The sequence below is a fragment of the Giraffa tippelskirchi genome, chromosome 14, assembly GCF_054371585.1.
Source record: "Giraffa tippelskirchi isolate mGirTip1 chromosome 14, T2T-mGirTip1v1.2.pri, whole genome shotgun sequence".
NCBI classification, from domain to species: Eukaryota; Metazoa; Chordata; class Mammalia; order Artiodactyla; family Giraffidae; genus Giraffa; species Giraffa tippelskirchi.
Genome location: NC_137288.1, coordinates 59,125,108 through 59,138,824, shown reverse-complemented (window position 1 = coordinate 59,138,824; position 13,717 = coordinate 59,125,108). Strand labels below are relative to the sequence as shown.

The 13,717-nt window shown below is 36.8% G+C and overlaps 1 protein-coding gene across 22 annotated transcripts in view; it reads left to right on the top strand.

Moving 5' to 3' along the window:
- SMAD2 (SMAD family member 2) overlaps window positions 1-11,490 on the top strand; it is an 85,334-nt gene extending 73,844 nt beyond the window's left edge. For 19 of the 22 annotated variants that reach the window (XM_081563300.1, XM_081563292.1, XM_081563309.1 and 16 more), the window contains 5 exons: window positions 1,992-2,045; window positions 3,264-3,476; window positions 5,798-5,935; window positions 6,250-6,394; window positions 10,779-11,490. In XM_081563300.1, the coding sequence (XP_081419426.1) occupies window positions 1,992-2,045; window positions 3,264-3,476; window positions 5,798-5,935; window positions 6,250-6,394; window positions 10,779-10,902 (674 nt within the window). In that variant the 3' untranslated portion in view covers window positions 10,903-11,490. The remainder of the gene's footprint in view (window positions 1-1,991; window positions 2,046-3,263; window positions 3,477-5,797; window positions 5,936-6,249; window positions 6,395-10,778) is intronic. The other 3 variants (XM_081563307.1, XM_081563306.1, XM_081563308.1) reach the window with 1 other exon arrangement.
- Window positions 11,491-13,717: the final 2,227 nt, after the last annotated feature.

Sequence of the window (13,717 nt, the reverse complement as noted above, 5' to 3'; positions counted from 1 at the left end):
TACAATTATGATTATTTAGCAACAGTTTACAGCAAACACGTTTCAAAATTTGCCTGAAACTGAGTGAAGTAACGTCTCTCTCTTTTTCTTCTGTCTGTGGTGTTCCTTCTTTTTCTTAACTTTCTGTGTTTGTGCCCCCTTCCTTCCTTATTTTCTTGATTAGATTTAACCAGTTTACCTCAAACTGGAAGAAACAAATACTTTTCTAAGAAAATATAATTTACCGAAACTGACTCTAGAAAGTAGCACTGTTTTGACAGTCATCTTTCGTTGAAGAAATAGAGGAATATCTTAGAATAAACCCTAGAAAATTATTAACTGTAAATGGTTTCAACAGGAATTCTACCAAACTATTAAAGCATGTGTTATGCCAATGCTATTTAAACTTGGTACAGAGCATAGAAAAGACATAAAGCTTCTAACTGGCCTTTATGAGGCAGCATAACATTTGTGCTTATAACATAAATCTATAGATCTTTACTGCTTATGATTATTTATGTAAAATTTCTAAATAATTTTATCTCTCATCCTCAAAGCCAGCATCATACTTAACGGGCAAATACTAGAAGTATTTCTTTAAAGTTAACAGTCAGTTCAGTCGCTCAGTCGTGTCCGACTCTTTGCGGCCCCATGATCCGCAGCACGCCAGGCCTCCTTTGTCCATCACCAACTCCCGGAGTCCACCCGAACCCATGTCCATTGAGTCGGTGATGTCATCTAACCATCTCATCCTCTGCGTCCCCTTCTCCTGCCCTCAATCTTTCCCAGCATCAGGGTCTTTTCCAATGAGTCAGCTCTTTGCATCAGGTGGCCAAAGTATTGGAGTTTCAGCTTCAGCATCAGTCCTTCCAATGAATATTCAGGACTGATTTCCTTTAGGATGGAATGGTTGGATCTCCTTGCAGTCCAAGGGACTCTCAAGAGTAAGAAAAGAATTTCCCCATCACCACTTTTTATCAAAATGTGACATACCCCAAAATTATTGATTAATTATGTCACATAGAAATTTTTTACTACTGTTTAATCAAAATTGGGCTGAAAAATAAGACAAATGAATAAGTATTTGCATCCCGTACCATGAAAGGACTAATATTGCTAAAACATAAAGAGCCTTCTGTAAATCAATGAGAAAAGTGATCAACACCACAATAGAAAATTGAGCAAAAGAAAAGAACAGACTATTTACAGGAAGGAAATAAAATATAAACAAATATCAAGCTGCTCAGTGTCATTTATAAGGGAAATGCAAATTAAAACTATACTTGTTTAAGACCTTGTTCTCACTTATCAGCAATAACACAGGAACCTCCCCTCACTATTTTGTGACTGGGAGTGTAAACTGATACAACCTTTGTAGATGACAATTTTGGCAAAATTTATCCAAGTTACAAATGGAGAGTCCTTTGATTTGGCAGTTTCCCTTTTAGAGTCTGTCCTTCAGATACAATTCAGAGTATGCAAAATGTGCAAGAGTTACTCATTGGAATCTTGACTCTTAAAAGCAAAAGATTGAAAATAACCTGAATACCCATCAACATGGGATCATAATATACCATAATGTAATGTTATAGATAGATGGATAGACGTGTAAATAAATAGTAAAGAAATGTACCAGCATCTCTAGATGTTGATATAGAATATGTAATACAAAAGCAAAGTTCAGAATTGTATTTATCATTTGTACATAAAAAGCAGGAGGCACAGAAATATATTTGCTCCTATGGTTTGTAGAATATTTCTAGAAAGGTATACCAAGAACTGGCAACATTGGATGCCTTTGGAAGAGGGTAACTTGAAACCAGGACTTGTTTCTATCTTTTATATATTGAAGCTCCTGAAATTAAACATCCCATTAAGCATTTGAATTCTTGGCAAATTATCTGTGTTGTTATGATAATTAATACAGCTAGATACTATAAATTTTATTATTTGGTCATAGGTTTTGAAAATTCTTTTATAAGCTGTTTTAAAATTGAATCCTTTTGTTTCAGGATCTCCAGCAGAATTATCTCCTACTACTCTTTCCCCTGTTAATCATAGTTTGGGTAAGTTGCAAATACTTTCCCACTACTGTTTTTATACTGTTCCACCTTTTTATTAAATGTCCTTTCTCGTTCGTAATTATATTCCATATATAGGAGAAAGAGATCTCAGTGAATAACAGATGATTGTTCAAATTAGTGCTTTTTTAAAAATGATACTGATAATGCGCCTCAATAATACAAAAACACCTTTCTCCTGGCACATAATGAATATAAGAAGTTAATTTTTTATTCATGGAAGTCATATGCATTATTCATGAGGAATTTTATCTCCTATATGGCTAGGTTTTATGGGTGTATTTAGTTTCTATTATATTTTATAATAGCAATTATTAATATGAGACTGTAATAAATATATAGAGACATTGCTCACTTATACATGTGGTATGGGAGATACATATGTGTGATTGCTAATGTGTATGTATTTGTATTGATACATGTGCATATGTGTGTTTGTGTGTGTATATACACCTTGGTCTTCATTTTTATACACTGTTTCACAATTTCTCTTTAGTTTCTACACATTAGAATTTATTCTACAAAATTGTCATTTTTTTCTGTGATATTCCTTATGCATTTTAATCAAAATTACAGCACTTAAATATATATGGTCCTTGTTTTCCCATGAAATATGTAGATTGTTTTGATTTATATTGTGTTTCCACTTGCATTCTTTGTGTTGTATTACTTTTTGTTTCTTGTGTATATGCAGGCTATCTATTTTTGTAATTAGGGTAACTCAGTGAGAATCTCATGTTAAAATAGACAAATGTCAAAAATATGTCATGTTTTGTATCCTGTCATGACAGATTTTTTTGTTTTATTTTTAATCTTTGGCTGTTGATGCATTACTCTTTGCTTTAGCTTTGTTCTACTTGATCCTGCCCAAAACTATAGAATGCAAATTGACTTATTTTACATGTGGTACAACTGGGGTAAAATTACTGATAGAACAAGTAATCCACCATAAAGTCTAAAAAAGATGTTTGAAGATTTGGATGACTTAAGGAGATAGGGGAAATTTGAGAAATTGAAAATCTGCTATGATCTTTGGAATCTGGGGTTCGTGATGTAGATGTTAAGTCTGTTTCCTGGGCTATTGCCAGTGTAGGCTGGCATAGAACACGTAAAGATGATGATATTCAATCTATTCTTGGTTTGACATGGCTTGAATTGTTCACACAACATTTCTTTTACGGGTTTGTTTTTCCCCTCTGCCAGACTTGCAGCCAGTTACTTACTCAGAGCCTGCATTTTGGTGTTCAATAGCATATTATGAATTAAACCAGAGGGTTGGAGAGACCTTCCATGCCTCACAGCCCTCACTCACCGTAGACGGCTTCACAGATCCATCCAATTCTGAGAGGTTCTGCCTAGGTTTACTCTCCAATGTAAACAGAAATGCTACGGTAGAAATGACAAGAAGACATATAGGTATGTTTATTTTTCTTGTGTGAAAAACCAATGCCATATACTCATAACGTGAGCATTATGTGGTTTACCACATCAAGAGATTGTGTGCAGGAAAGCCTGCCTTCTCCCTGTCAGCTCCAGTGCAGTCACGTTGCACAGCTTCACCACCTTGAATAGTGATCCTGGTGATCCTTCCATCTGCAAACTTTTATCTTGAGTTTCTCTTTATTTGGCACCCCCGACACTGGGAAGACTGTCAGTAAATATGTGTTAAAATTCCTTTGCTGAGCCTCTACCAGTCATGAAATTGTCATGAATGTTCAGATTTTAGGGTTGTAATTTTAGCAAATCATGAATTTTTTTTCAATTTGTTTACATCTGCTAGTTTTTTCTCCGCTTCAGTGAATTCATATATCAGATCTGCACACTATTAATCTGAAGCAAGATATCTAAAACAAAAACCACCATTAACTTGTTCAGAAATCATTCAGAGGCTCTCAGAATGTGGTGGTCCCAGGTACCCTCTCAGGAAGTTTATGAGGTGAAAGCTATTTTCATAATTTTACTAAGATGCCGTTTGCCATTTTCACTCTCATTCTCTTGTGACTCGACAGTGAAGTATTCCAGAGCCTACAAGGCTTGCGATTTTGCAAGAAGTTAAACATAGACTCTGATGAGAATTCTGCTGTCTTAAGCCAGACATTAAGGAGATTTGCAAAGATATAAAACTCTTCTCACTAATTTTTTCCTTACTTTGGGAAATAGTTACTTTTCATAAACTTGTTTATGTTAATATGTAGTAAGTTTACTATTTTGATTTTCAAATGAATTAATAAATTTTTTTGAATCTTTAGTTTAAACACATAATATGTTAAGTTTGCATTTATTTAAGACATATGAACAGCAACATTTTGGGACATCGGGTTTTTGTTTTTGGACAATGAGGGAAAAAATAGTTTGAATGTTAATAAAATAACTGAACATAATTCTCATCAACTTAAAGAAACTTCTTTTAATAATAGTGTGCTTCTGTTTTCATTTAATTAACCATTACCTCCTATGAGAAGTAATGCTGATCACTAAAGAGTCAGTGTGATATTTCAAAGTGCTAGTGACTTCGGAGATGCTAGTTGGCTTCATGTGAAATTTCTCAAATTTTGCTTGATATATAAATTTTGCATAATCTGACTGAGATACTCAGATGTCTTGTAGGTGATGAAGACCTCTGAATACCCACCCTTCTTTAACTAAAATAGTTCTGATTTTTCTATGTTCTCATTAGGGCTCTGCATAGAAGTTTAACAGGAGGTTAACCCTACCATATTTACTTCTAAATAAGTAGATTTACCCTGCTTCTTTACCCTACCTCATCTGAAGCTTGAGGTCCCCTTCCAAGCTCACAGGTGATTACTACAGAATTTACTTCCTTGAAGTTGTAGCACTGAGATCCTCATTTCCTGAATACTGTCCACTAGAGGCCACCTGCATGCCCTGCTCCATCTTCACAGTCAGCAGTGAAGACTCTGTTAAGTTCTCCCTCACACTTTGAGTCACTCTCGCCAGGACCAGCCCGGTCCATTTAAGGTTTGTCACCTGATTAAGTCAGGCCCACCAAAGATAGTCTTCGTTTTGTGGGGTCAGTTGATTTAAGAACTATATATCTGAAAAATTCCTTTAAGCACTACTTAGTGTTTGACTGAATAATTGAGAAGATAAACACACCAGGGATGAGAATGTTAAGTACTATCTTAGAATTCTGCTTTTCACAGTTTTTTTTTTATCCTTGTATTTCTTGTATTTTATGTATATTTGATCTGTCAAATTCTGAAAGAGGTATATTAAAATCTCCCGATATAATTTTTTCTTACCTCATTCTGCTTTTGTAAATAGAGATCTGGTTACCACAATAATATATAGTTTTAAAAGGGGCTGGTGATAATTTTTATTATTTTTTTTCTTAAGCATAGTGGATTCTTCAAAGAAAAACTGTGTATCATAATGAAGGCATATCAATCTAGACTTAGTTAATTCCTTCAAATGAATTAAGTTGCTGTATTCAAAAATATGATTTGTTTGATATTCTTTATGTTGCTTATCCACTTTTCTACCGTAAGTGCTTTGAATGAGCACATATTATCTTTACGAATCAATAGAATCATTGTTGAAAAAATACTTGGAAAATATACAATAGTATGTTTCAATAGATTTCAGAAAAGCATAGCTATGGGACAGATCATCAAGATACTTTATACCATTTTACTTTTCCTCTGAGAAGAATCCTTCAGAAGTGATGTTGAAGTAGTAAATTTTGTAAAACTAATTCCATATATATTTTGTTTTAGGAAGAGGAGTGCGCTTATATTACATAGGTGGGGAAGTTTTTGCCGAGTGCCTAAGTGATAGTGCAATCTTTGTGCAGAGCCCCAACTGTAATCAGAGATATGGCTGGCACCCTGCAACCGTGTGTAAAATTCCACCAGGTATGGATGCAACAATATAAATAAGCCTATCATGTCAACTTGCTGAGTTTTTGTTTGCTATTAATTTTCAGAATCAGGAGATGATTTGCATGCTCATATTCAAATATCTGTTGGAGAAGGAAATGGCAACCCACTCCAGTATTCTTGCCTGGAAAATCCCATGGACGGAAGAGCCTGGCTGGCTAGGGTCCAAGGGGTTTTGCGACTTAGCAACTGTACCACCACCACCATTCTAGTATCTGTAGCTCTTCTAAGATGATTCTCTTACACTCTCTTCTTGGTGCATAACGTTTCTGTATATTTTTCAATCATAGGCTGTAATCTGAAGATCTTCAACAACCAGGAGTTTGCTGCTCTGCTGGCTCAGTCCGTTAATCAGGGTTTTGAAGCCGTGTATCAGCTAACTAGGATGTGCACCATAAGAATGAGTTTTGTGAAAGGGTGGGGAGCGGAATACCGGTATGAAACACATATTCAGTTCTTAAATTTCTAGAGTGTAATTCTTTTTCTTCCACTCTTTGAATCTTCTAAAGTTTATCCGTATTTTCATTGAAGTTTATAGAGAGCAAATCTTTATGTAAAATAACAAAAGAAAGTTGGAGGCCTCTAGATTCAAAACTATTGCAAATTCCTGTGCTGGCACTGTAGAATATAGAATTAAAACGAGTGTGGACAGGCACTGTAACAGAATGCAGAGTGTTAAATACCGTAAATGGCATATTGGAAGGGTTATCAGTTCATGGAAGGAGAACTGTTTTGCTGGGGCCGGCAGAGGTAGAGATGGCCCAGAGTCTGGGTTCTAAAAGGTGTCTAGGATTTCAGTAGTCATAGATGTACAGGGGTGGAAAGTGATGATCCTGGCAGTAGAGTACAGTTCAGTTTGACTGGAGTATAGAAAGTAAAGAAGAATAGGACTGGACAAAAAGTTGAGATAACTTCAATACAAGGTTAAAAGGTGGAACATTATTCAGTAATAGAAGAGGGTATTTGGGTACCAGGCACTGTGCTGTGTTTTAAATGCAGTATCTCACGCCTCTCATCATGGCTAAGAATTACTGTTGCTGTTTTTATTCTTTCTTTATAAGGTTGCAATCTTTGTAAAGTTTAAAAGAAAAAAAAGGTTCAAACTAAATATTTATTTGGAAATAGGCTTAGGTGAGATTTAATAGTTTGCCCAAGGACACGTTCTCAGTGGTAGAGGTGGGACCTGAGGAAAGCTCTCCTTGACTCTTCTCTAAGGATAGTAGTAGCAGTTACATAATTGAGTTTTATCAGAACCAATCTGTCAGCAGGGAGTAAGATCAGTTAGGCTGTTGGCTAGATTAAACAGCTGATTGGATTCCACATCAAAGAAAGGGAATAGTTCATCAGCGTAATAATCAATAAAACTATAAATAAAATACTTAGTCTTTCTCCAGTTCACATTACTTACTGTCTGAATAGACTACCGCACAATTGAACTCATCTCACATGCTAGTAAAGTAATGCTCAAAATTCTCCAAGCCAGGCTTCAGCAATACGTGAACCGTGAACTTCCAGATGGTCAAGCTGGTTTTATAAAAGGCAGAGGAACCAGAGATCAAATTGCCAATATCCGCTGGATCATCGAAAAAGCAAGAGAGTACCAGAAAAACATCTATTTCTGCTTTATTGACTATGCCAAAGCCTTTGACTGTGTGGATCACGATAAACTGTGGAAAATTCTGAAAGAGATGGGAATACCAGACCATCTGACCTGTCTCTTGAGAAACCTGTATGCAGGTCAGGAAGCAACAGTTAGAACTGGACATGGAACAACAGACTGGTTCCAAATAGGAAAAGGAGTCCGTCAAGGCTGTATATTGTCACCCTGCTTATTTAACTTCTATGCAGAGTACATCATGAGAAACGCTGGGCTGGAAGAAACACAAGCTGGAATCAAGATTGCCGGGAGAAATATCAATAACCTCAGATATGCGGATGACACCACCCTTATGGCAGAAAGTGAAGAAGAACTAAAGAGCCTCTTGATGAAGGTGAAAGAGGAGAGTGAAAAAGTTGGCTTAAAGCTCAACGTTCAGAAAACTAAGATCATGGCATCTGGTCCCATCACTTCATGGGAAATAGATGGGGAAACGGTGGAAACAGTGTCAGACTTTTTTTGGGGGCTCCAAAATCACTGCTGATGGTGATTGCAGCCATGAAATTAAAAGATGCTTACTCCTTGGAAGGAAGGTTATGGCCAACCTAGATAGCATATTTAAAAGCAGAGACATTACTTTGCCAACAAAAGTCCGTCTAGTCAAGGCTATGGTTTTTCCAGTAGTCATGTATGGATGTGAAAGTTGGACGGTGAAGAAAGTTGAGTGCCGAAGAATTGATGCTTTTGAACTGTGGTGTTGGAGAAGACTCTTGAGAGTCCCTTGGACTGCAAGGAGATCCAATCAATCCATCCTAAAAGAGATCAATCCTAGGTGTTCATTGGAATGTCTGATGTTGAAGCTGAAACTCCAATACTTTGGCCACCTCATGCGAAGAGTTGACTCATTGGAAAAGACCCTAATGCTGGGTAGGATTGGGGGCGGGAGGAGAAGGGGACGACAGAGGATGAGATGGTTGGATTGCATCACCGACTCGATGGACATGGGTTTGGGTAGACTCTGGGAGTTGGTGATGGACAGAGAGGCCTGGCGTGCTGCAGTTCATGGGGTCGCAAAGAGTCGGACACGACTGAGCGACTGAACTGAACTGAACTGTCTGAATGTCTGCTTAAGAAGATATTCATATGGTATAGTAGTAATACTCCTGTTTCATTCAGCAGTTTGGGCCCTTCTTAGAATTTGTTTCATTTGAACTTGATTCTCTGTCTTAAATTTTGAGGTGTATGACTTTTGTGATGATGAGATTTGAGATCTACTGGTTTGACAACTTCTGTAAAAATACACAATGTGTTATATATTTGTATCTAAAGTGAGACCTGTCACTATTTTGTCCAAGTTATGTTAGTGCAAGAATTCATTTTTTGACTTTGCTGTAGCTCTCTTTTGTTTTAATCATTTCCCCTTTGAGATGTGATGACTTTAAACAATGCTGAGGTTCTTTTTTCCTTTGAACTTGGATTGAGTTGATATTAAAATTAGATTCAGATAGTACTATCTGATATCAGTTTATTAGGTCAGACATTTTTTTTCTCCTTCGAAAGATCATAATGTTGTGGAACATGGTAGAAACGGAGTGGCATTAAACATGAATCACATATGTCGGAGAATTCCATGTATATCTGTGGGTCTCCTTTTAAGACCAGTTTTGATTGGTGGAAAGAGATACCGTCTTTCATTCACTGTGGTCTCTGCTGTTCTTTAACCCAGAGTTAATATAAAATCTATACAAGAAGCAATAATACACAGTATGTATTCATGGATAGTGGAGGTCAGGTTCATCTACTTTGGATAATAAAGTAGTTTCCTTTAACATTTACAGATCAAAATAACTTAGATACCCATATATCTGTGAACTATGGAACCTTTTATTCTTAATGATACAGGTGCTGAGGAGATAGATTTGATGTTTGGATTTCTAAACTATTTTTCAGTTTCTTTGAGTGCCAACTTGATTCCCAGCATAAAAATCAGGAGACATAGTAAGAGGAAATACAGATGTGTGAAGAATTCATGTCTCAGTTAAGTGAGTTAGTACTGAAGTGAATACTAACAGGCAGGGGCACAGATGATGTGAGGCTCAGACCCTGAGACAAGGGTTTGCCTGCTAGAAGTTTACTCAGGAAATAGAGGGAACGCTGCCAAGGAAGGAGGAAGTAGGGAGGAGAGGTGGGGGAGGGAACACTGCTAACACCGTTCTTAAGCCACCTCCTCTAGTGGGTGGGTCACTAGAGCTGTCCCCTTAGGAAAACTTTGGGGAAAGAGGAAAGAACACTCAGAATTACCCCACTTGGAGGGAAAGGAAACTGGGCATTTAAATGCCAATTCCTGTGTCATTGGTTGAGGTCTGTTCCTGGAGATATTAATTCTGGTCTGTTCCATATATGGACAGAACAGAGGTTCTCAGGCACAGAAATGCAGATGCCTACAGTTGGAAGTGGGCTGGAGAACACTGAGAATCTGAAGGGAATAGCAGGGCACCAGCGCCCCCTGCTACGGAAAACCACATCCTCTGAAATATAGTAGTAGTTCTCAGTTATACTGAGCATATGTCACTTGGAGGTGAAGAGTTGATAATGGCCTTTTCTCATGTTTGCAGGGTTGTCATGTTGAAGGAAACAGACTTACTGATTTACTGTATATAGTAAATAAGAACTAAAATCAGTATGTGGAAGTGACAGGATGTCCTTGAACAGTTTGCGATTTTCAGAGGATAGCTCGATTAGTTGACGTACTAGAGGTGTTTCTTATTAAAAGCCTGCATGATTTTGCTAAAAGGGATGTCGGTTGTTGGTTTTGTCGGGGGACATTGGACCCCAGCTTTGAACATTCTGTGGTAAGCTTGGGTCAGAATTTTTGTTTTGATATACTTTAAGTTTGAACTCTGTTCCATTTGGACTTCATTTTCTATTTGAGTATTTTCTGTTCTTCGGAAGATTAATAAGTAAAGTGACTTTATATATTCTGGTTTGCTTGGACAGTGCTGGTTTATGTCTCTTGCCCTGGCAGTGATTATTTATAGCATTATAAGTACTTTGTTAGACTTTAAGGATTAAACAGTTCAAAATAATAGATGTCCAAACTTAACACTCGTTCAAAAAAGAATCTAGGTTTTAGTATATACAACCTGTTGATTTATCTTGGTTCTTCCATATCCCTGTTACTCTTTTGATTTCGTAATTATTTTCTTTCATTCTTTTAAACAGAAGGCAGACGGTAACAAGCACTCCTTGTTGGATTGAACTTCATCTGAATGGACCTCTACAGTGGTTGGACAAAGTATTAACTCAGATGGGATCCCCTTCAGTGCGTTGCTCAAGCATGTCATAAAGCTTCATCACCAATCAAGTCCCATCAAAAGACTTAATGTACCAACTCTTCTGTCATAGTATTTGTGTGTGGTCCCCGTGGACTGTTTACTATCCAAAAATTCAAGAGAAAACAGCACTTGAGGTCTCATCAATTAAAGCACCTTGTGGAATTGGTTTCCTATGTTCGAATATTAGATGGGAAAATTAATGTCTAGAAGTACTCTCCCGTAAAGGAGGAAGAGAAGATTTTAAAGACTTAACTGATGTCTTGTTGGGCATAAAACTGAGTGTCCCAAAGGTTTATGAATAACAGTAGTAGTTATGTGTACAGGTAATGTATCATGATCCAGTATCACAGTATGTGCTGTTTATATACATTTTTAGTTTGCATAAATTAGGTGTGTGTGTGCTGCTTCTTGATTTAGGCAAGCCTTTATAAAGTTACAGTACCTAATCTGTTATTCCCACTTCTTTGTTATTTTTGTGTGTCTTTTTTAATATATAATATATATCAAGATTTTCAAATTACCATTTAGAAGCAGATTTCCCTTGTAGAAAAACTAATTTTTCTGCCTTTTACCAAAAATAAACTCTTGGGGGAAGAAAAGTGGATTAACTTTTGAAATCCTTGACCTTAATGTGTTCAGTGGGTCTTAAATATTCATTCTTTCTGTGTTTGTTTACTTACTGCTAAATCTCATTATAAGGAAACTTTATGGAAATCTTTCTAAACCTCTCCTCCATTTCCACTTTTCCACCAAAACAGTGTAGCATGACATCCATCACCATCAGTGGTTGCACTGATACTGCCAGCACCAGTTAATTCTGGGTACAGTGAGAATTCATATGGAGTAAGTCCCTTTGTCTTACACCAAATTTCAGTTTCAACAGGTAATAATAGACTTGTGTAATCTGTCAGTCTTTTGATTTATCTTTACACCGCATAAAAAATGCACAGGTGGCAGTATAATTATTTTCAGGGATATGCTGCAATTATTTCGATATATTTATCCTTTCTGAAAATTCAATCTATAGATATAAACACTCTTTTTTAAAAGAAACTTGCAAATATTTCAGTAGCAAACCTAGTGCTCTTTTGAGTTGAATTTCATTGGATTTAATTACCAGATTGTATTATGAAATAGACCTTTTGTAAATGTAATTGCTTCGGCAGAATACCTAGAAAATGCTGAGGTCTGATCAGCAGATAGGGGCCATCTGTTTTTAAGGTATGTTGTATTAAATTTATAAAATATGTTAGTTTACATAATTATGAATTCTGAATTGTAAAATTTGGGGAAGCCGTTTAGCGAGTTTTTTATTGTATGAATACCTATGGTTTGAGCTGTTCTTAACTAATCCTGAATATGTGGTGACTGTTAGAAGCCACTGTACTTCTTGCTCTACAGGGACAGGCGTGACCAGAGGTGTCAAAAGCTCTGTTGGAAGTCATTCTACAGCAGATAATCCTTATTTTATTTAGTTTATTGTTAACTCATTGCAGTTCAAACTTTTCTTGTTTGCATCTCAGTAGAAACAGCCAGTAACCACTCCTGGTCCCCTTCTAGTAAGTTTTCATATTTTTAAAGACAGATTATCTTTGGTTGGTACTTGTGTTTTAAAACCATATTCACCTGTATGTACAGGTGTTATTTTCAATACTTTCAGCATTTGATTGTTTTCTGTCAGATATTCCCTGTTTTCCTATGTTTGTGTATGCATGTATATGTTCATGTAAACTTGGTAGAGTGATTTTTTGTTCTACATATATTTATTGTTCACCTGTTACGTGTGCCAGGAACTTTCTTAGCCTTTGGGTAAAGGTGAACAAGACAGCTATGGCCCTTGCCTTTGCTGAGATAGCAGTTACTCTAACACTTAATTAGCATATTTCTCTATGAAGGAAATAAACAGGGTACTGTGATAGAGCAAAGCAGAGGGAAAGCTTCTATAAAGTAGTGATGCTTGAGCTAACACGTGAGAAAGGAGCAAGCCATGTGGAGAGCTAGGGAAAAATAGGCATTCTTGGCAAAGAAAATGGCATCAAATACAAAGGCGTATTTTAAAGGAAACTCATCATTTATTAGGTGTTTATGCTTTATACAAAAACCTCTTCACAGATCCAAACTTAAGGATCAGATTGGTTCTACAATTTATAATAGTTGAAGGTGGCCTTATTTTGTAATGGACTGCTTCATGTGTCATTCTTGTTAGTATTTCCTCTTCCTCAAGTCCTTACTATAAAAAGTTTGCACCAGGTCACTACCTTTAATGGAACAACCCTTTCTCTAATCCTGCCTTGGGCAAATTTTCACCATTGGTAGCAACTGGCTTCCAGACGTCCTGCTGCCCACTGATTACCACTTGTACAGCCTGTCTTGTGGATGGTATAAATGTCCCAGGTATCACCACCATCAGACCTGTTGAAAGTGTGGGGGCTCTGCCCTTGGCACTTGAGAAGTTGTGTGATGTTAGGGAATACTGTTCTTTGTCTGGGGTCAAAGAACAACTCAAAATGGTAGAAAGTCCTGGCTGTTACTCTTGCATTAATATGTTAAGCACAACAGTACCATCTGTAGCATTTCAGTAATGGATCACATCTCTACAGTTACGGTGGGATTCTTCTGTGCGGTCTGAAGCTGGGACTCAGCCCTTTGGAAGCACCTGTTGTATTCAGCAGTTAGACCAGGCAAGCAGTTGACTTGATGGTGGTGGTGGTGGTTACATTTGTATGAATATGTTCGATGGTCTTCATTTGCTTTTTAATGAGATACTGGTTTTGCATTTTGTTTTGTCCAGTGTGGCCTAATGTTCACTGATTGTTTTTTTCCTTT